This window comes from Amblyomma mixtum, chromosome 1 (assembly GCF_055824585.1).
Source record: "Amblyomma mixtum isolate Tamu chromosome 1, ASM5582458v1, whole genome shotgun sequence".
NCBI lineage: Eukaryota > Metazoa > Arthropoda > Arachnida > Ixodida > Ixodidae > Amblyomma > Amblyomma mixtum.
This window is the reverse complement of record NC_143012.1, coordinates 41,914,867-41,937,318: the sequence shown is the minus strand read 5'-3', so window position 1 is coordinate 41,937,318 and position 22,452 is coordinate 41,914,867. Positions and strand designations below refer to the sequence as shown.

General features: G+C 49.5%; 2 protein-coding genes across 3 annotated transcripts in view; one reads left to right on the top strand and one right to left on the bottom strand.

Annotated features, from left to right (window-relative positions):
• Positions 1-11,097: 11,097 nt before the first annotated feature.
• Positions 11,098-16,778, bottom strand: LOC149366123 (protein transport protein Sec16A-like). The gene is made up of 2 exons (XM_089548854.1): positions 16,456-16,778; positions 11,098-16,107 (listed from the first exon to the last, which is right to left on the bottom strand). The coding sequence occupies exon 2, from the start codon at positions 15,426-15,428 to the stop codon at positions 11,334-11,336; it is 4,095 nt and encodes a 1,364-aa protein (XP_089404980.1). The 5' UTR covers positions 15,429-16,107; positions 16,456-16,778; the 3' UTR covers positions 11,098-11,333.
• The window catches only part of LOC149366122 (PMS1 protein homolog 1-like), a 26,862-nt gene continuing 19,722 nt past the window's right edge, over positions 15,313-22,452 (top strand). The window contains exons 1-3 of one of the 2 annotated variants that reach the window (XM_089548877.1): positions 15,313-17,309; positions 18,237-18,522; positions 21,038-21,172. In XM_089548877.1, the coding sequence (XP_089405003.1) occupies positions 17,169-17,309; positions 18,237-18,522; positions 21,038-21,172 (562 nt within the window). In that variant the 5' untranslated portion in view covers positions 15,313-17,168. The remainder of the gene's footprint in view (positions 17,310-18,236; positions 18,523-21,037; positions 21,173-22,452) is intronic. The other variant, XM_089548887.1, reaches the window with a different exon arrangement.

Sequence of the window (22,452 nt, the reverse complement as noted above, 5' to 3'; positions counted from 1 at the left end):
CCTGGCAAGCTTCTGCCAGAGTCTTGCAAAATCACCGAGACGTAGCCCCTTACTGGCAGCAAAATAAGCCGGGGAAACTTTGTACTGCTGGCCAGGTTGGTCAGGCTAGAAGGCAATGCACCAAGCTCTTAATTCCAAAACTAGTCCCACAGCAGTGGCTCAGTGGTTATGGCACTCGGCTGTTGACCCGAAAGACGCGGGTTCGATCCCGGCCGCGGCTGTCCAATCTCGACGGAGGCGAAATTCTAGAGGCCCGTGTACTGTGCGATGTCAGTGCATGTTAAAGAACCCCAGGTGGTCGAAATTTCCGGAGCCCTTCACTACGGCGTCTCTCATAGCCTTAGTTGCTTTGGGATGTTAAACCCTAATAAACCAAACCAAACCAAAACTAGTGTCGACCAGCTCAGCCATTGGCTCATCAGCACTTGCATGCTGTCTTAAAAGTTTACTGTGCTAATGTTGTACATTCCAAAGGAAGCAAAAAAAATGCTCCGACTTTGCAGTGATAAGGACCAGCATGCAGTTTGATGATCTTGATAGGTGTCAGTTTCAAGTATAATTTCTACCTGCTAGGTTAGGTTTCTTCCAGCCATGCGACAGTTGCAGTATTTTCTGGAACTGAAAAGGGAGCATTTCAAGGTGAGACCAATAAAGAAAACCCCTGCATTTGTTCTTTTTTGTAAGGAAGGGCGCCACTTCAAACTCTGCCTCCTTTGAGATGCCTTGCAAACTGGCACATGTGTGCACAGTGATAAGCTACAGATGGCACAGTACAATATGCCACTCTGGTGTGAGCCGTTTCAAGTCTTGTGGTTTATCTGTATATCCAACAGGTTATATCCAAAGAGCGCTGAAATTCTTACATATTTCGAATGAATGCGGCATGATTTTTAGGAGGCGCAGGGAAAAAAAATGTGTGTAGTGTTTCCGGATGTTTTTGCTCTGCACTGTCGCAATGCATCTTGCAGCCTGTGCATTGTGATATAAAGTACCACTGTCGTGCCACTGTCTTACTTACTCCCTGCTGCTGGAGCAAAGAGGGCGGAAAGTTTAAAGGGCAACTGAAGAGTTTTTAGAATTTGATGATTTTAGCCGAGCCAAATGCTTGAAACTTTCAGGTAAAGCATGCGAAATATTTTTGCGCTAGGATTTGAAATGGTGATGTAATCGCCGATTCAAGGGGCATCGGCGTTCAGGCTTCTCTGCAGTGCACAGTGACAGGCAGAGGCCCCAGTGATGACGTCACATACGGCGGCGCTAAGTTTCCAGCGAAGAAGCGGTTGTTTCAAGCATGAAAAAGAATGCCGTCGAAGGTGAAGCTCACGAAGCATTGCTTGGCAGCATCGGAAGACGCATGGCAGCATGTCGACAAAGGCAGTGGACATCTGAAATTTTGTCACTTTTGACGTCACCCCGAGTTTCTCCGCAGTTATCCAGCGCAGTGAGGAGAAGCCTGAAAATCGTTGTGGTTTCAATCGGTGATTGCGTCGCAATTTTAAATGCTAGCGCAAAACTACTTTGCATGCATTATTAAGAAGCTTCATAGATTCGAATTCTCGAATTACCAAAAAATCATTTCACCCTTCCTTTAAGGGAGTATCCACCGGCGTCACAGTTGGTCACCATGCTTTCGTACATGGAGCACTGCAAAAGGCCACATACATATCTAATGGCCCTAGTGCCACTTGCTTCAGCCTGCACCACTGAAGCTACATGCTGGACAACAAAATGGCACCTGGTACATCACGTGAATACCCCCTGTCGCGCATGCACCTATACTCTGCGACAACTACTTCTGGCAGTGTAGTGGAAGCTACAGAGCCGAAACGCCCTGTCTTCCTGTGCAGCAGAATATAGTCCCCATTAACAGTTATCTTAAAAAATGGTATATCGTTAATATTCATAATTTAAGGCATATTCCTAAAACAATTGCCAACTTTAAACTTGGAAAGGAAAAAAATTTTCTTGATTACAACAAATTGGCTTGACATGGGTAGTTATAAAAAGCTTCAATAGATGGCGCCAGCTGCTCCAGGCAAGAAACTCTATGGCTCCAGGGACGGAATGCAGAGAGCAAAAACGCACCGTCGTGCGGCCGGACTATTTGGCGGAATGAAACAGCTCCGCCTCCGTAGCTTTCCTTTTATTGGAAAATAGAGCTGTCACACTCTTTACAGCTTGATTGAGAGTGTGGGCGTGTTGGACTGTGCTGCGCATGCTCAGTAGATGCCTGTATGAATCAATAAGAATGCCGCTGGCACAGCCCAGTGGAAAAACTGGCTGAGGTTTAACTAAATTACACCTAATGAGACGAGCGAAAGACCGGCCTCCATCGCTCCGCTAAGTGGGGCCCACACCGGCTCGCTGCTACCTGCCGGTGGGCGGCGCTGTCATCGCTGGCTGTACCGGCTGCATTTGGCGAACACGCCACCGGCTCCGACTAAAGGGTGTGTTGTTGTTACGACTGAGGGCCGTTTCACATGCTGCGACTAGAACGAAAATAGTCGGCCTAGTCGGTGACGCCGCAGTGCGATTTTCGCACAGTGCTTTCACATGCAACGCGTACAAGCGTTTGCGGGACGGCAGGCTGGAAACGCTGATTGGTCAAAAAAATATGACGTCATACGCGTGACGTCATATGTCACGTGATATTTAATGACGTCATGTCCGGTTGGGGACAGGCATGTTTTCCCTAGATTTTCCCCCGCCACCGCTCGTCAGCGGACGGGGCTGCTCGCGAGGAGCCGAGAGGCGAGGAGGCAGCGTGCACTGCAGCGTTGCCTCCTCGGCGTGTCCCCGTCATGTCTTTCGACCCGCCGCGGTGGCTCAGTGGCTATGGCGCTCGGCCGCTGATCCGAAAGACGCGGGTTCGATCCCGGTCGGGGTGGTCGAATTTCGATGGAGGCTAAATTCTAGAGGCCCGTGTACTGTGCGATGTCAGTGCACGTTAAAGAACCCCAGGTGGTCGAAATTTCCGAACCCCTTTCACTACGGCGTCCCTCATAGCCTGACTCGTTTTGCGACGTTAAAACCCCAATAAACCATAAACCCATGTTCTTCAGTGCGCGCGCGAGATTAAAAAGCGCACCTGTCGCGCTGCGCTGTCACACTGCATGCCTACTTCCGTGCATTTCTTGCGGACTCCTTTCAGTCATACTTAGCTATACTTTGACCAAAAGGCTTCTTAAACAGTTATTTCAAGTTTTATTGCTATGTATAAAGAATATGTTTGTAGCAGGTGCGTGAGCCCGAACAAAAGAAAACTGTTTTTATTCCCCTTTAGTATTCCTGCTTATCGAGACCTGAGTATTTATATGTTGCAGTACATCTTTTTTCAGGCATCACAACTGATGTTTCGATGTGTTTGGTAATTGACTTCATTGTAGCTTCATACTTGCACCATTTAAACTCTGCACATAGCTCTTTTTTCACAAAAGGAAATGAGATTAGGTTTCTGAATAGAGCTGTGCACGGGCCGCAATTTCGAACCCGCGCCCGGCCCGGGACTTAACCTACCGACAGGAAGCCCGGCCCGACACTGAAGGACCCTGAGCACGCTCGTGCTCGGCCCGACCTGCAAAGCGGCGACGACACAAAAAGAGAATTTCAGGAAAATGAGTTTATTTCAATGACATTCAAATTTTGACCTCGCATTCCAGATCACAGTTTGGGATTATACACAAGACACAACGCATAAAGGTATAGATTTATCACTCTAAATATGCAATTGATGATGGCTTGATCGAAACAAGAGCGGCGCTCTTTCATTACGAATCCTGCGGCGCTGAAATTTTTCTCGCTGCTTGAATTGGTGGCCGCAACGGCTAATACTTCCATAGCAAGAGAAACGCTTGAAGTATGAAGGGGAATGACAGACGTGGTGTCGTAAGCCATAGATGGCGTGCCACAACAGGAAGACTTTTTGACTTGTTAGAGGATAAGCGAGCAAATAAGCGACAGGGCGGCGCTATACTGCGAATGCCGATGTGGCCGCGACGTCCCTGCTTGTACTATTCACGGGAAGGCACGGTGCTGTGTTCACTTTGCTGACAAGCGATTACGGCGAAACGCAGCACTGCGCCAGAATAGTACAAGCTGAGCCGTAGTGGAGGCGCCAGTGACATTCTTCTAATGCTTTTCATGTGGTGCCCCCCCCCCCCCCCCCTCCTTCGCTCTCGCCCGCGACTATTGTCCGTCTCCCCGGCCGGAACCTGCCGGGTAGGCGGACAAGAGAGAAGGCTGCCGGCTCTGCGGTGCGCTGCGAGTGGCGAGTGGAAGAATTTAACCTTTTCCCGATGTGCTGCTGCAGCGCTACTCCGTGACCCCGCGACCTCGCGTGCGCCGTACGCAGCCCTGCCTCCGCTTCCCAGAACCATCCTTTCTTCTTACAAGGCGCCCAAAACTGGTTGCTTTGCCCCAATGTTGGTACTTGCTAGAACGAAAAATGCGTTTCTAGCCCCAGCTAGCTTTTTTTTTTTTTTAGCGTTTGTACTATCTTCCCGTCCTTGTACATGCCCTCCTGGATGGTCTAGACACAAATCACTTCCTGCTGTTCATGCAAGACGCCCAGCGCACCACAGCCATATTCGCACTTCCACATATATGATACATGCTTTGCCCAACTTAGAGCCTTGGGCGTTTGGTTGTGAGTAACACCGTATGGCGCGTAATGCATTCCCATCAGGCAGAATTAAAATATGAGAAAATTAATCGCAAGATATATTTCCTTGTATTCTCCAAGTAAATTACTTCTATACTAACTCCTCCCTTCTGAAGTGACCAAAAGATAAAACAACTCAGCGTGTAAAAAAGGTGAATGCAAAAATACACTACTTTTGTGCAAAATTCACAGGAAGTGCACTTAAATTGCCACAAGTGCATGGCCAATTAAGGAAGAAAAAAAACAAGGGCAAAGGACGGAGACGCACAACAGGAACACAGGACGACGCTGTGTTCTGTGTTCCTGTATTCTGTGTTCCGAGTTCTGTGTCCCCGTCTTTTGCGCTGGTTTTCTTTCTACAATCGTGAACCAATTAACTCGCCCAGCTCTCCACTCTACTGGACCAATAAGGCATCAAGCTTCACAGTGCATTAGTGTTATATCTTACGCTACATATTTTCGAATTGTTTTTGCTCGGCATACACGTCTTTCATTTGCTTAGGAAGAAAGCAGCGCAGTCAAGAAAGTTACTCCCTCCTGCCAGCGAAAATTTAAAAAATGCTGTTTTTTCAGCGCCAGTATAAAATCTTTGCATGCTGACGGCATGTTGAAATTTTCGTTAATGCACCGTAATAATTATCTCATGAAGCCCCAGCTCTTGTGGCCCAGGACGAAGAGTGCGATGATTTATGGCAATATTTGAGGTGCATTTATGAGCCAAGTTCTTAATGCTCTAACGTTCTCCTAAGCAAATAAAACTGAAAATTGTGATAATTTTGATAATGCTTTATGGAGCTAACACTACCAGGACGTGGTAAATAAACAAAAAATAAATTCTTTGATAAAGGCCTGTACGCTGCACTTGTGCTGCTCATTTATTTCATGCTGTCCATTTTCTCAGTGCAGTGTCTTCTTTGATGTGCATATTTCTGGCTCATTACATACTTTGCTTCGGTTCACAATTCTTTTAGCTATATTTCATCCACTTTCCTGCCATAATCTCTATTCAATCATGATCACAAAGTTGGAAGTATGTCATGCAACAGAAAATGCTGCTCGCAGTCATTCCTGCCGCGAACCTCATGCGACTGGAACCACCTTACCGCAGAAGTTGCCGGCACTGAAAATTACGAGCAGTTCCGCGTAGCACTAGCTAACATTGTATATTCAGGCGCTGTTTAATGTTCATGTAATCAACTGTATTTTTCTCTCAGTTTTAGTATATTTACCATTCCCCCTGTGTAATGCCACTAGCCCGTTGTGCTCTAGCGGTGCGGGCCGGGCTCTATTATTTTACTTTCCTTTTAGACAAGCCCACCCTAACATCTGTGTAATGCCACTGGCCTTGAGGGGTAAATAAATAAATAAACAGAGTAATATGCAAGCCTCTCACACAACATTCACTAATATTTCTTTCTTTCTGTAATAACAATTTGTAGACAGCCTAAAGGCTCATATTTCACTGACGTGAAGGTTCATTTTTCAGTCACAGTTCCATACTGTAGAGCGCAGGATAGCGCTTGTGCTGCATAGTTATTCTTCTGTGTGTGTCATTGTAGGCGCTATTGTTTGTTTTCTCAAGTACTATGCACCGTGTATCCCAAACTGAAGTTCTTCTAAATCTTCTTTGATATTAGCAGTTGCAAATTCAAGCCTTCTGCAGGATTTGAAGGAGGCCCAAGGAGACGAGGACTAATTTTATGCATATGCAAATGTAAACAGCTAATCTATCTGTACTATTGTAACTTGCATTCTTTTTTGCTTTATGTGCTGTTCTTATATTTCGTGCCATAATGCTGAATGTCGTGATTTTTGTATGTATTATAGTGTAAATTGATACTGTATGTCTGCTGTCAAAGTGTTTTCTTTTTCTTTACTGTAATGCGCGATTGTAATGTTTATCTCTTATATTGTTTGGTGTACTTTCCATGTTCTTTTAAAGTACCAACTTGTTTTTCCTACGTTCAAAACTGTCATCTAATGGTCCCCTGGGCCTTGTCAAGCTGTGTGCACAGCTTTTAGCCCAGGGTGACCAGCGAGATTTTTCTGGTAAATAAAGTGCATTGACAGATTTATTAATTCATTGATATGCAACTTACAAATGATTGGAAATGAGGGGAACATGTGCACAGGGCGGAAAGCGCGTGGTCTGCCAGGAAACACTGAGGTGGCCCCGAGAAGGGCCTTTAGTAAGGACGACATCCGTTTTGTGCCTCTTCACTAAGCAGCGACGACACGGCGTGCGCAGTCCTCGTTTTGCACGAGCTGTCGAAGCAATCCTTGGTAAAAAAAAACACGAGGGAACAAAGTCGTGCTGTGTATGCAGATGCGATCGCCTCGTGGTTCCATTCACGGCGAACAACCATCCGGCAAGCCTGGCTCTTTCGACGGATTCAGGAAACGACTGAAAAGAACAAAAGTAAGGAGCGAAGAAAGGTGCACTGCTTACAGGTTAGAACACAAAAACAAAGCTAGGCGCTGCACTCGGTTAACCCATTCAACGAGGCGTGGCGTGAGCTTTAAATCCGATTTCGACAAGGTGTGAGAAGTCGCTAAAGAAGCAAAGGCACACTGCACTGAATGAATGATATAGATAGACTAAGCGCAAGTCATAACTTCTCTAAAGCCACACTGCACTCGTTTAACCCTGCAACGAGGTCTAGCGCGGGTTCTGATGTCTGGCGCCGATTTCGACAAAGAGAGGGAACACGGCCGCGATATTGATGCCCGCAATCTTCCAGGAAGCAATGAAGCGGCCCTGAAAAGGACCGTTTGGAGCAGCTCTTCAACGTCAACCTACAGCGGCGTGGCGGCGAGCAGTAGGCCCAGCGTCCGCGGCGAACAATGACATCGGCTTCCGAGAAGCATATCCAGGGAACGACGCTGCAAAAAAAAAAAAAAAGTTTCGTTACAAGCACCGCAATTTGGTGAGTCCTCAATGCACGAGAAAACTTGCGACAATGTAGTTCAGTCCTTACCTCAGGGTTGAGAATGCGCACCCCCGACAAGCGCGTCAGCGTAGCTGTCAAACGGCGGTCCTCAAAGCGCGCCTGATGCGGATCCTTGTAGTGCCGCGGCAAAAACTTTAAATACGAGCACGACACTAGCCACGTGCTCCTGGGGAAACGGCGAAAGCCGCAAGCAAAAACTGCACAGAAATTTCAGCTGGCGGTCGCCGCCGAGAGCACCACGCACGAACGCCATAGCTGCACACGCCTCGAAACGAGCGCGCCGAGGATCACGAAACACGAAACGAATGCCCGCTCACCACGCACGCGCGGCGCGGCGGGTGCACCTAGCGATTCCCCAGGCGCTCTAGGGAGAGGTCGAGAAAGGCGCGCTGACGCCACGTCCGGTTGAGAACGAGGGCGAAGTCAAAAAACGTCACGGAGAAGCGCATCCCATCGACCAATCAGCGTTTCCAGCCTGCCGTCCCGCAAACGCTTCTCAACGCGTACCCAGCGAATTCGGTCGGAGGGACACGCAAGGTTGCTCGATGTTCGCATAGGCAACCCACGATTAAACCCGACAGAAACACTGCACGGAATGTGTTGATGTTGTAATGACCAGCTTGTTTTTAGATGCAAGGCAATATTTCGTATGTTTTGATTAGAATAAACAGTTTTGCTTACGCCGCGGGAACAGCTCCCACGTGACCCCACGCCGAGATGGCGCGTGACGTCACGTCACGTGCGAGTTGTTGCCGCGGCAGGTCTCGACGCACGTGCGCTCTCGCTCGCGCGCCTGGAGACCGGTCGTGGCCGCGGCAGCTGCTCCCGCGTGACGTCACGTCACGTGCCGACTCGGCGCTGCCCATTGGTCAGTCGCAGAGCGACCACACCGACGCTGCGACTGGATTCCAACCGGACGGAACTTGGTCGCAGGCCGTCTGCGGCTAGACCGACGGCCCTCCCCAGTCGCAGACCGACCGAATTCGCAGCGTCGCAGGCGAGAATCGCATGCATGTGAAACGGCCCTGAGGGCCGTTTCACATGCATGCGATTCTCGCCTGCGACGCTGCGAATTCGGTCGGTCTGCCAGGGCCGTTTCACATGCATGCGATTCTCGCCTGCGACGCTGCGAATTCGGTCGGTCTGCGACTGGGGAGGGCCGTCGGTCTAGCCGCAGACGGCCTGCGACCAAGTACCGTCCGGTTGGAATCCAGTCGCAGCGTCGGTGTGTTCGCTCTGCGACTGACCAATGGGCAGCGCCGAGACGGCACGTGACGTGACGTCACGCGGGAGCAGCGGCCACGGCCGGTCTCCAGCAGGCGCGCGAGCGAGAGCGCACGCAACTGTCTAGGAACGTTGAGCGCACGTGCGTCGAGACCGGCCGCGGCAACAGCTCGCACGTGACGTGACGTCACGCGCCGTCTCGGCGTGGGGTCACGTGGGAGCTGTTCCCGCGGCGTAAGCAAAACTGTTTATTTTAATCAAAACATACGAAATATTGCCTTGCATCTAAAAACACGCTGGTCATAACATCGTCAACACATTCCGTGCAGCGTTTCTGTCGCGTTTAATCGTGGGTTGCCTATGCGAACATCGAGCAACCTTGCGTGTCCCTCCGACCGAATTCGCTGGGTACGCGTTGCATGTGAAAGTACTGTGCGAAAATCGCACTGCGGCGTCACCGACTAGGCCGACTATTTTCGTTCTAGTCGCAGCATGTGAAACGGCCCTGAGAGAAGGATGAAAGGAAACTGCACAGGCCTGCCTACTGGCTCAGCCGAGCCACCACCGCTGCCACGTGCAGATAGAGGAGAGTTAAACGATCAGAGGAAAGAGAAAAAGAAAAGAAGCGTGTCGCAGCAACAACCGCGTCCGCCGAAGCGGACGCTGGCTGAAAAAAACAGATAAGCCGCCGAAACCGCGCTCGCTTCACCTCCTCCCTGAAGCGAGCGCGGGTCATGGCACATGGTACGGCGGGGCTCGACTCCAGCTGTGGCAGTCTGTGGTATGACGTCAGGCGTGTGAAGCCTGGCTCAAGGTCAAAGTGAAACCTTGGTTACCTTGAAAGTTTCGGCTCTGAGTGTGGAGCTTTCGCTGCAGTATGGCGGCGCCCTAATAGACGAAGCGGCTGCACCCGTTCCCACGACAGGCTTTTCTTTGGGAAACGAACAATTGGGGACGATATAATGGGCGTAGTGCTAGTACCCAAACCCATGTAGGTGGTTTACAGGGCTTTAACGTCCCAAAGCGACTCAGGCTATGAAGGACGCCGCAGTGAAGGGTTCCGGAAATTTTGACCGCCTGGGGTTCTTTAACGTGCACTGACATCGCATAGTACACGGGCCTCTAGAATTTCAAAAGCCGCGGCCGGGATCGAACCCGCGTCTTTTGGGTCAGCAGCCGAGCGCCATAACCACTGAGCGAACGCGGCGGCAAGCCCGTGTAGATGCCCACACAATCACCGCAGTGACTGCGTCTAGCGAGGAGACGCGGTCTGGTTCGTTAGCGTCCGTGGGTAGGAGATAAAGCGGATTACATCCCTAGCAGCGCACTGTTCGGTAGGCATGCATGCTCATGAGCACAGACGGCGCGCGCACATCTGCTCGGGTTAGATTACGCCGGCACTGCTCCGAACTCTTAGGGAAGCAAGGCCACGCCACCATCGGACAGGAGTTTTCGGCGCACACGGAAGCTGACTGCTCAAGCATGTACGACGTGTAATATGTTCAAGCCGAGTGAAAGGAGTTCTCCACACGCACTTCGAACCAAGTGCGTTCTGCGCCGAGTGTCACTAATGTTCAGTCTCACAGTGCGCACGTGACACTAAGAGAGCGTCGCTAGTGAATAAGTCGCAGAGTAGACTCCTGGAGTTGCTGAGATGCACAGCTTTGAACAATAAATTTTAGCACATGCGTACTGTTAGACGAAGTTAGCAGATATGTGGATTTCGTGAAAACGAAACTATATAATCGAACGCATACGCAATGAAAGTACACGCGAATAGCGATGCGCACGGTGCCGAAATTACTGCAAAGCCGATTTCACTGAAGGAATATTGTTGTTACGCGTAAACCATGCTACCAGCACAGCCTGCAAGCAGCATGCGCGCGCGAAGCTAGCGCCCCGGAGTAAACTGCGTATAGTGCAGTGTTTGCAACATTGGAGCCCTCTATACTCATGGGTATACCGTGGGTATGTGCCATCGTTTTTGAGGCAATAACTTTTTTTTGGCAAACCAGCAGAGGCTATAGGCAGGAAAGGAAACGAGACGAGCCTTTGTCTCCGCGCCGTGGGTGGGCTCCTCAGCTCCAACTCCCCCCCCCCCCCTCTCCCCCGCACACCTAGCCCGAACAACGGGACACTCAACCCCAACGGCACAGGGACAAAGGCCCGTCTCTCTCCCTTTCCTGCCTACTTCTGCTGTATTGCCTAAAAAGGTTGTCCTCGAAATGATTCTGGTTCCTCTGGCGAAGTAAAACACAGTGAAAGGGGGCCAGCAACTTTCATTATATTATGACTCTTACAAAACCACTACTTTGGTACACACAGAGGAGGAAATGCTCGGAGAAGCCAGTACTCCAGATGTCTTCGCACCCACATTTGCTGTCCGCGGACCGCGCTGTGCACATTCACAATACATTCAGTTAGTCTTCAGTTGAAACTCACCAAGAGCACGATGAGTATTCGAATTAGTTTCCAGAAAAAGTACTTGCAAGCGAAATCTAGGCCACATTGAGCCTCAACGTCCTGGTCGGCTGCGCCCTTGGCTGATAAGGTGCCGGGCTCTCTGAAGGCGGTGGCTGCGGCGTTAGCTGAGGCGCCGTCTGAACCTTCGGTGGACTCGGTGGCGACACAAAATCACAGCCGGTGCCTTGCTGCTCGCTGACACAAGGAACAAAGAACTGAGGCGGCGCCTGTGTCGGAGCGGGTTGCAGCAGGAACGGCGCCATCGAAGACGATGCGGCAGAGTCCCCAGGTCTCTCGCTGCCTCCCACGTTCTGCACGTCCACATAACGTCTCCGCCGTTGCTTGTTTATCTGGAAGCGGTTTTCTCCTGAATTTTGCGGGTGGTTTCCGAAGCTGGAGTCCGTGGGCGGTGCTGCCATCCGGCTTACCACTTCTCCGGGTGCGGCGTTCTTGTCTACCCAGCACTTTTTTTGTTCGTCCCACACGATTTGGGGCTCTGTGTCGTCAGGTAGGATCATCTGGTTGGGGCCCTTGGGGACTAGCTTCTCGAAAGCACCCATAATGCCATCCATCAGCCAACTCTTCTTGCGAGCCGCCTGGCCGTGGTCCTTGGCAGGTCCGGCTCGACCAGACTCCGCAGGTGGCTGGGGCGATGGCTGATGTGAATGTCGAGCGCTCTCCCGCTGGTCTGAAGCGTTCTTTCCATTGCTTTCGTTGCTCAGATGTTCCCGGGACGTCTCGCAGTGCTGAGGGGGCTGATACCCCGAGAAGGTGATAGCCTTGTAGTAATCGAATCCACCGACTTCAGTGCTGGCGGGAGTAGTTGATGGTGCTGAAGTGTCTACATGTAGCGGCTCACTGATTGCCGCGGCATGCGACTCGACGGACACAAGGGGAGGATCGGAACTCTCGTACACGTTTGAAGGCTGCACAGCTATCGACATTTGAGGCTCTATGTCTCCAGCGTCTTCAGCAGGTGCCAGCGGTGCTGCGAAGGATGACAAGCTCGATGGATGATACTGGACGGTGTCATGAGGGACATGCGGCACTGAGTTCCAGTGCTGGTCAGGTTCCGTGTCCTTGATGTAGTCAACAAATGGCGGTGCTGCAACCGACGGAGGGTTCATCGGCTGCTCGACGTTATCGTGAGTAGCATGCAGCACAGGGCTCGGTTCCTTGGCCAAAGTCGTGCCCGCTTGCCAGTTGTTCCAGTACGCGGAGGCGCCCACGTGCAAACTGAAGTTCTCCTCTGGCTGCTGCAGATTGGATTCTTTAGCGTTGAACACTGAGAATTCCCCGGTAAGATTTAGCTGATTTTGAATGCTGTCTTTACTCAACATGCCAGCAGTGAACTGTGCAGCATCGCCAACGTTCCCGTTATCGTGGGCAAACACATCGACAGCCTGAGCTACGGTGCCGCCAGCCGTTTTCTGCTTTAGCCGTTCGTTGACGAACAGGGCAAAGGCAGCTAGCCACGGGGGCTCGCCGAGTTCATCCAGCTCTCCTTGCTCTTGGATGAAGTGTGCATCGTGGTACTTGAGGCGGCTGGCCAGCTCGTACGTTTCGGTCGCCAGCTTCGTCGACCAGCAGTGCCGGGTCATCCCCTCCGCTAAAACTTCGCAGTAGTGAAGCGCCTCCTGTGTAAACCCGTACTCTGCAAGGCGCATGGCGAGGAGAAACTTGTAGGGCTGCAAGTGCGGCAGGGTGTAGCCTGTGTCAGCCAAGGACCGGGCATACTCGTAGATTTCAGTGGCTTGGATCGCGTCGTTCGAGGCAAACTCTTGAAAGGACAGAGTCCGGTGGCAGGAACCGAGCAGCACGAGTTTGCTGGACTTGCATGCGTACTGGCCGAACTCTACCTGGGCGGCCAGGTAGCAGAAATGCGCCGCTGATAGACAGCCACGGCTGACGAGTGCGTCGCCGAGGGTTACAATGCTCCGGGTGTTCACTTCAGGCCGGGCGGACGGATTGGAGAGGATCATGGCCAGGTGAGGCCTCCAATCACCCCATCTCTCGGCTGCCGCGCAAGTGACGGAGGTGGGCTGTCGACCGGACAGGTGCTGGTACAGTGTCCGCAGAGGGTCATTGACGGCAAGGGAATTGGTGAAGCGCGCCACGGTTGCCGAATATGTCTGAGCGTCCATCTTGGAGGCCAGGCACAGAGCGTGGCCCCACAGGCCATGCTTTGCTGCCCAGTCTAAAGCACGTTTCGTGCGTCCGAAGAGAAGGAACTCGCGGAATTTTGACACCACACGATCTGACCCACTGGATCCGAGCTGGACGTGGTCAGACACTAGGGTGCATTCACCAGGCGGGGTGCTGTCGCAATTTTCAGTGCTTGCCCCTGTGCTCGCTGTATCTTCCTTGTCGCATGTTAGATTACCGAGCACTGAGGCGGCTCCTGTCGACTCTGAGGGTTCGGGCTGCCGAACTAGCAATTCGGCTATTTCTGAGCCCGAGACAAAGCCGTTCTGCCTCACCATGAGAAGTAACAGCTCCCAGAGCAAGATGCGCGAAGATCGGTCCGGAAGGTTGGGGTCCTTGGCAAATGACCCGATTTTATCTTTGCAGAAGTGGATGACGTTGTCTTTGTGCGTCTCGGACTTGACGAGCGGTCCTGGGAATGCTTGGAGCTCGTGAAACTGTGGATCACTTCGAAACAAGTTCCGTAGGCTGTGAATTTCGATAGGATGAGGCACATTTCTGCCATTGACAGTGGGCACCAACTTGAGCAGGCCGCTGACGCCGCAGAATCGGGCAATAGGGTGCGGTCGCGAGAATTTCTTCACTTCTTCCAGGCGAGGCTCGCGGTCAAGGATCCTCGGATCGCAGTAATAGTTTGCACTGCTGGAAGAGCTGTCGTCAAGACGTGGGTAGCCGTAGTTGCAAGAAAGGTCGGTGTGTACGCTGATCGGTTGCGCCTGGTGCGAAGTTCTGTAGCCGAGACGAGCATAGTACGCGTCGACTTGCTGTCTGTAGGTCGGATTTGTCCTGTACAACTCGCCGAAATATGCGTAGTCATATCCCGAACGTAGGGCGTAGTCGCAGTGAGGGTAGCTGTAGCCGCCAGCCGTCCCGTAGCCCTTCTGGTCGCAGAGTGTGCCGCGCCACCGACCATCGTCTCGGTGCTTTCGGCGTCCGGCGACACCACATCCTCTCCGCAGATCTGGAGGCGAGAAGTCTGCCCTCCTGTATCCGTGTGGTCCGTCGCTCTGCCTTTCAAAGGAAGATTCTAGGGAAGACCGGTACGATGGGTAGTCACTATGCCGATCGCTGTGATGGCCTTCGTAGCGGTAGTCATTCCTGTCGGAGCGCTCATCGCTGGAGCCTGACTTCTGCTCCTTCCACTCGTCGTAGCTTTCATGTTCCCTCCATTGGTACCGGCTATTTTTGCAGTAGCCGGACTTGCCGTGATTTGTAGATAATTCTGTCCGGTGCGTTCTTCTGTCCTCGTAATGGTCGTGTCTGCTGAGCCGCCTGTTTTCGTCTCGGCCGTCCTTCACGTCGTTTCTCCTGCTTCCCCTATGGTACCTTTCGTGGCCCTCTCCTGAAGCACCCTTCCGACCACCCGCCCGGACATGTTGGCATTCCCTTTTCTGTTCCTGGTCGTCCTGGAAGTCTCCTTTGCCTCTCCGGCTGCCACCTAGGTCAAAATTACTCAGAATTTCGCTAGGATTCAGGATTTCTTCACTTCCTCGGCCTTTGCCTAGCGTTAAGAAGTGCCCATCGCCAAGCACCTCACCACTTGAATTTTTACAGCCCTCCACAAAGCGATAGCAGGCTGGGCCGTCGTCGCCTGTCTTTCCCGCCTGAAGATCCCGTCTTCGTACGCGTGGCCTGCTGTCTATATCGCCGATTTCCAAGCCTTGATTACGGTATGTGGGTTCGGAACTGCCACTCACCGTAGAACACTGGTCAAATGAAGAGAGAAGAGTCGGCGTAGAAGACTCATGATGGCGCGGAACCGAAGGCATGCTTTCCTCGCTACCCCGAGAAGCATGCGTTGCTGTGGCAGCCAGTAGGGTGCGGTCTTCGGTGCATACCGGAGGCCCCGCCTCTAGGAGGGCCGCCGAGTCCGCCAGTAGAAAGTCGGATGAAGGCACAGACGGCATTGTCGGAGATATTTGCATAGCGAAGCTTTGAGTTCCGTCCTGCCATATCAGAGGGGCCTGCAGCAACGGTGAGGGCGCCACCGTCCATGGCACGCTGGCATAGCAATGTCCCTTTGGCACTGCGTCCACACCGGCAGCGGCGTCCGTCACCGAAACGCAAGGCCCAGGTGCAAGCGACGAACGCACTACATCACCGTTGTGTGCCCCTGTCACGGAGCCAGCCCTCAAGACGGGCCGGCCAGGAGAACTGTCCTGCGATACTGGTGCCAGGTTGACCGGTCAGGTGTCCGTCGAACAACAGGGCACGTTAGGCCTAGCTGGGACAGTGGAGGCGCACTTCGCAGCTGGCAGTGACAGTGACGTCGTCACACCGTGCCGATGGCGGCGGCGGCTGCTTCAAGACCTGAGGCAAGGGTGGGCAGCGAGGCGACCTCGGCGCTCGGCGAGGCGCCGGCGGAGGGCAGGGCGTCGGATCCGTGTCCGTTCTTCCGTCGTCCCAAGAACTGAGCCGCGGCGTTCGATCGCTCGTGCCAGTTGCTCGCGCGCAGGCTTCCTTTTCTTTCCAGTGTTGCTTTACGGCACGTGCATCCGGGGTGGTGTAGTCAGCTCTCTCGTATCCGTCGAAACAGACGAAATTAACGCCCTAAGCGTAGCTAGCGGCAGCCTTAGCGCGCAGCGTTCGCTGCCGGAGTGTGGGCTGCGCATCGAAAAAAAAAAAAAATCGTGAACGGCGTGCGCGATTGCTGACAAGGCTAGAACAGTATATGGCTGCGTGATATCTGAACATAAACTATCGCGCAGCCGGTTGCATGATAATTATCGTAGAAGCCGACATCGTTTCTCGCGTTTACCACATTGAGCAACGTGGTTTTGATGACGTGGCCATTATGACATCAGCGAAGCCTCGCGGCAGTATTTATGCCCCCACGGTAACAAGTACCTACCAGCCAACTCACGCTGTGTTTACAGAAATGACTGTGCTTACTGTTGCAAGCAGAAGTAAACAAAAATAGCTCTTGTACGTGACAACCGAACCATGACGTACCTGCAGTCGTTGCAGTCACAACCAACTCACGCATTAGTTGCAAGGCGCCCTAATACGACATTGTTTCTTCGCTGCCTTCGTTACACAATGAGAAACAAGAGCTTCAGTGACATTCCTTGCGCAAACTTTAAGCACCGTGATCAGAAACGCAACCCGTTCCGGTTAGAAAGCCCGAACTTTTGAAGCGTATTTTAGCTAAATTATTCTCCAATGTAGTTCGTATTAGAGTGCACCCAAATGGGAAGGATGCGTAGCCGGCGTCGCCGACACATAATCACAGGGCAGCTCAGCGTTTTATCGTTCTACTATATAACAGTTTAACGTAGAACATAAATGCCCGTGCGAACTGAACTCTACGACCGTGTGAACTCCCGCTGGATCGCTGCGCCAGACTAGTAATAAGGTAATCCAATCCAATCCGCGCGCAAGAAAAAGCGGCAAAAGGTGACAAAAGTTGCAGATGTCTTCGATGTCTTTAAACATCCTCTAATAATTACAGAAGTTGAGCAGATATATTATGCTCTATGGTAATGTAAGCCTGCTAATGACAATAAGATGTTGGCTTGTCAACTTGCTGCGAACTGAGGGATTGGTCGGCTGTAGTCCGCAGTTAGCAGACGACTATCGCTTCTCAAGCTGCGCGGCAACGTAATGGGTCGTGGCTGATTTATATTAATTAGTTTGACCAGTCACTCTTAGTTTTGCTAAGCAGGATGAAGAGCCTCCAAAAGCTGGACTCGCGAACCGCCAGGCTTTTACACAGTAGTCAATCGATAAGTTCTGTCAGTAGCATTGTGAAGGAAATCGTGGAAAACTCGCTTGATGCGGGGGCTACAAACGTCGTCGTAAAACTGGTGAGTTTCTGCTGCCACGGTGTTCTAATTAGCAAATCTTATTTAGTTGGGGTAAATCTGTACCTATTCAGCGAAAATAATTTTCCGTAGCGCTGATGAATGACATTTTTTTGTTTGCTCCTCTGTCTGTATTAATTGTTCTGCGCCGTATTGTCTTGCGCTCTTTCGTCGTCCATCATTTCAGTTTTTGCCATTTGACAGCTATTCAGGCGTTCAGGAAAACCCTCCAGGAAAAGAGAGAGAGAGAGAAACGTTTGTCAACTCTTTACCAGCTCGAGGTCAATTTCTATCATAAGCATATTCATCATGTCACATTTATTTGAGCACAGCAGTGCTGCTAGAAAGTTGTACAGCTTTTTGGGGTCTTTGTATGTGTGGCAAAAAATGCAGAAATCTTTGTGCGTGGCAGTTCCAGAACTTGAACTTGGAACCACTGACATACCAGGGAATTAAGTTGCAATGCCATTTGTTTGAGCTAACGCGGGAATTTACTTTCTTATTCCCCTAAGCACATATGCCTTTCCTCTTCACTGAGCTGTTGATCAATCTGGCTTTGCCTGACAACATGCCAGCCTGCCTGGCTAGCCCAGAATCGGTAGAGGGTCCGCTTGGGGAAAATGGTGGTCCCGGGCTTGCCCCTGACCAGAAATAATTTTTTCTTCAGCTATGAAAATTTTATAAAGCTGTGCATATACCTCTCCTCTAGAGCAATATAGCACTGTTCAATGGAGAAAGGCACATTTCTCATATTATGCCAGCACTACAGAGACAACACAAAAAGAAAGACAAAAACAAACACTTGCAAACACGTGCCGAGGTTTTCACTCTTGTGATAGCGCCATCATTTAGTTCAGCGTTGTTATTGACTGCCTTGTTAGCATTGGGTGTGTATTCATTGGTATACCGTGGACGCCCTCTTTCTTCTAGGTTGATTACGGGCTCGATAGAATTGAGGTTATCGACAATGGTCATGGTGTCGTTGAAGAGGACTTACCGCTGCTGGTGCTTCCTGGCTACACGTCCAAGATCAGGAGCTCTGAGGATCTCCTGTCTCTTGCCACTTACGGATTTCGTGGGCAGGCGTTGGCAGCTGTTGTTGCTGTATCCCGGGTTACTGTTGCCAGCGGCCCTCAAGACAGCGGACAAGGACTGTCGCTGAGCTTTGACTTGCAGGGGAACGTAATCTCACGAAAAGTTCTGCCTTGGAATGGAGGTAACACACTGTATTCAATGCTGCTCCTGATAAGTAATAATTAATGGTTGTCAACTTGGGGCTGGTTGTTCTTTGGTGAGGACTGGATTATGGCTGAGGAGACTGTGGTTAAGCTCTGTTGCAGTGAAGTTATGAAAGCGGTAAAATTACATTGTTATAACTGTGACTTTTCAGTTTTGACTGGAAAGCACCAATAAACATCCGCTGGCAAAAAAAAATATGGCATGGGTCAAAAAACTGCAAAGCACCGGTTTCTGAGCGTATTGAGGCTAGCCGAATAAACCTTTCTACTCCTTCCCGTTTCAAAGCGCTGAAATGGTGTGGAGGCACTATAACAGTACTGCCGATATTTGAAACCAATGTCGACAGCATTATCACCACAAGGCTCCGTTTCCTCCTTCAAAGAGTGCAGTTTGCATACGAGACTTGAGTGCAGGCAGCAGACTCTATTCTAGAAGAGTTTTTGTCATTAAAAGAAAGTTTGAGTGGATGACACACGGAACCGTCTTTTTATGTATAGCTCAGGTTCGGCCAAGCTTACAGGCAAAAGGATTAGCCATCTCATCGGAGAGAACTGATTGCAGCTCTCACCAAGGGATTCAAGGAACTGTGGCATTAAATTCAATGTTCTCTACCACTTATTAGGTCTTGGAACAAAAGGGCCTCTCCACAGTGAGCCCCCCCATGCTGATTTTCTATCAGGCTGTTGCCTACATTGCGAAGCTTTCGCGTCCAACTTTACTTTTTCTCAAGAGCGCTTACACCAGCCAGGAGACAAGCCAAAGGCTGGAAGCGCTTGTACAACCTCTAGAATATTCACAAAACCTTCTGAGAATGGCCTTTTAATACAAGCCATCTGCCTTGTTACTCGAGGTTATGGAGACGCTTCAGTCTGAGAAGAACCTGAGAGGTAATGTCCTCTCCTTGATGCAAACCTTATCACTCTGCTAAAGGTGCCTAATCATGCACCAGAAGAAGCCTACTGAAGCATGTAAAGCTTAATCAGTGTGATAGATGAGGACCTAAGAGCGTAGCTTGAAGAATTTTTACAGCATTCTAGAAGGGTTATTCAAGAACTTGCTTAAGATTGCAGTTCACAGGTGACTGCTTTATCGATGTCAAAATTGCTGACCCATTTGGGAAACGGAGTTTGTCAGAGAAATTTATGCACCACTGACAGACCTACGGCCTTGTAGTGAGGGATAAATGAAGTGTGAAGAAGCGCCAGCTGTGCTGTTGCTTAACTTCGTTGTTTTGGAAGTTAAATGTGTCCAAATAGCCTATATTGTCCCGATCACCTCATAACATCTCGAGCACTAATATTGAATGAGCATTTTCAACCTTGAGTGCTGTCAACACAAGCGTGTCGATGCAATAAAATCTATAAGGTCAACCGGTATACTGTGAATAGATGTGTACCAGTGATGTAAAACGATTGGCGCTCTTTGCTTTTGTTGCCCCTTTTGTAGCCTTTGGGAATTCTTTTCGCTGATGATCACCACTTTTAGCATTTCCATTAACTAGCCAAAAGCACAGATTTTCCAAAAAGAAATAAATGGCGCAAAAAAATTTGTCAATTTTCCTCTGTGATAAACTCTGGAAAGTTCACAGCCTAGTTATAGTCGCTATTCCATCGGGTACACAGTAACCTACTGTACTGCATTACATTATGAGGAGAATTGCAAGCTCTTTATGGAAGTCGCTACTTCGTTGTAGACTGTTTTACTATAACGGGGTTTAAGTGCTGGCCTAATGTTGTTAGGGATCTCAAAAATTGACTGTTATTTTCACCTCCTGATCATGAAACTTTGTACGATTATTGTGTTGCAATTGATATCGCATTTTGCAAGCACTATATCTTGCTAAACGGTGAAATTTTACTACACTTCATAAATTTTTAATGCTTATTACTTCAAGCATATATGTGGCCCGCAGGAATCACTTCTGTCAGGAACTGGCGAGCAGCATAATGTTTATGATTAAAATAGTTCCTCGCATTCAGTTAAAATTGTAATGAGCTATGCTAGTAAGTAAATTGTTGCTGTTTGTTTTTGTTACCAATGTACCTTTTGGACATTACAGAAGGTTGATATTGATCGTTAGGCCGTGGGGTTGATTGCATCTGTCTCACTTGTAGCCTCTGCATGCTTTTGTATTATGTGTAAAAGTTGGCTCTTGATGTTTAAATGGACTTCAAATTCTTGCTGGGTCTACTCTTGACTTAGTGTTAGAGTAGAACAGGAATTAGAGCCAAATTGCTTTGCATTTCATCAAAATCTATGATCACAACATTTTTTTCTCTTAACGGTACTTAATGTAGTAGAAGTCAACGCCACCTAATCGTCAGATTTGAGTACGGAATGTGTGTACAGCATGGATATTCTAAATGGATTGCAGGAATCGTTTATGTCGTTAGTGGTAATTTTAAGTGAGCCCTAATATGTGACAAATTGTTTTTACTGCACCCTGAAGACCGGCTTGGAACTCTCTTATCTGAGCACACTTTCTATTCCAGGAACGCGAGTGACTGTAGAAGATGTGTTTAAGAACATTCCGGTGAGAAGAAAACACATGGACACGCTGAAGGCTAAATCGGCACAGCTGAAGAAGGTTCAGAACTTCCTGCATGCTGTGGCCATTGCTTGTCCCGGTTAGTAAAAAAAAATAAAGTAACGAATGCAGTGTTTGTGTGCAAGGTCTTGTTTTCAGAGTTCGCTCCAAAGGCTGCCACATAACTTTTTAGCGCGAGTCAAAATTTGTGGTTATTTGGGTGCAGCAGCCATCAGTGCTGTAATGCACCAGCATAAGATATTGAAGAAGTTCTGACACCAAAATTATTTTATACTCATTATAAAGCCGTTTCTATAAGTGCTATAATCGATCAGTGTCCACTGAGAGGTCAGAACGCTGCAACTTTGCCAAATAGAATTTTTGGTGGTTGGCTTAGTAAAAACATAGAATGTGTAGGTATTTAGTGCTTGTCCAGGATGTTAATTTTCTCAGCTTTGCCTGGGACCATATGCAGACATAATGGCATCGCTTGGTACCAACTTAGGTATTGTTTTAGAAGAAAGCATGAGTTAATGTCGGCCATAATTGTAGTATATTTCATGGAGGATTTGAGCAGAACAAATATGCTGAGTGCAGCTTCTTTTTTAAAATTCTGAATAAATACACTTTGCGCTGTATGTATTTGGTATGCTTCTGTAGAACAACAGCCAAAGCGCCGTTTGGTAATGTCACTAATGTTATGTTATGCTGATGCTATGTTGCGGCGCGTTTATTAATTGCAGGCAAAATTTTGATGCATCTTTGTGTGATACATGCCACTTGGAAGGAAATTTGTTTGTTAATTTAACTTGTTGTTCACTACAATTTTTTTTACATGTTTTACCCACAAATTTTACCACCCATTACATAGGCGCTCACATTTCTGCCATGAGCTATTTTTTTTTTTTTGACAGGAATACAACTTTCTCTTGGAGATTTCTGTGCAACTCTTGAGAAACTCATTTCATTGCCTCTCTTATTCCTTTTTTCCCCTTTGTACCCCTCCCCAAGTGTAGGGTAGCCAACTGGGCATTGCCTGGTTAACCTCCCTGCCTTTCCGTCCATTTCAGAAGAATGGCCTGAGGGGCGAGTTGGTGCATGATGAAATGAACGGCGGCGCAACAAGGACACTAACAAGAGAGGGGACACCACATGCGCACACTACCAACTGTTTATTGCATGGAAAGGTGGCATATTTAAACATACAGCTCAGGCATGACACTCATCGCATTATCGCTCCGAACCCAGCACGTGGAAAAAAAGCAGCAACATCAGGATAACAGACAAGAAACCTTTAACCTCTGCAGAAAAAACTAAAAGATTCTGATAACAGAACTTAGAGGAGGCCATCTCGTAGCAAAAGCAGTGTCAAACAATTTT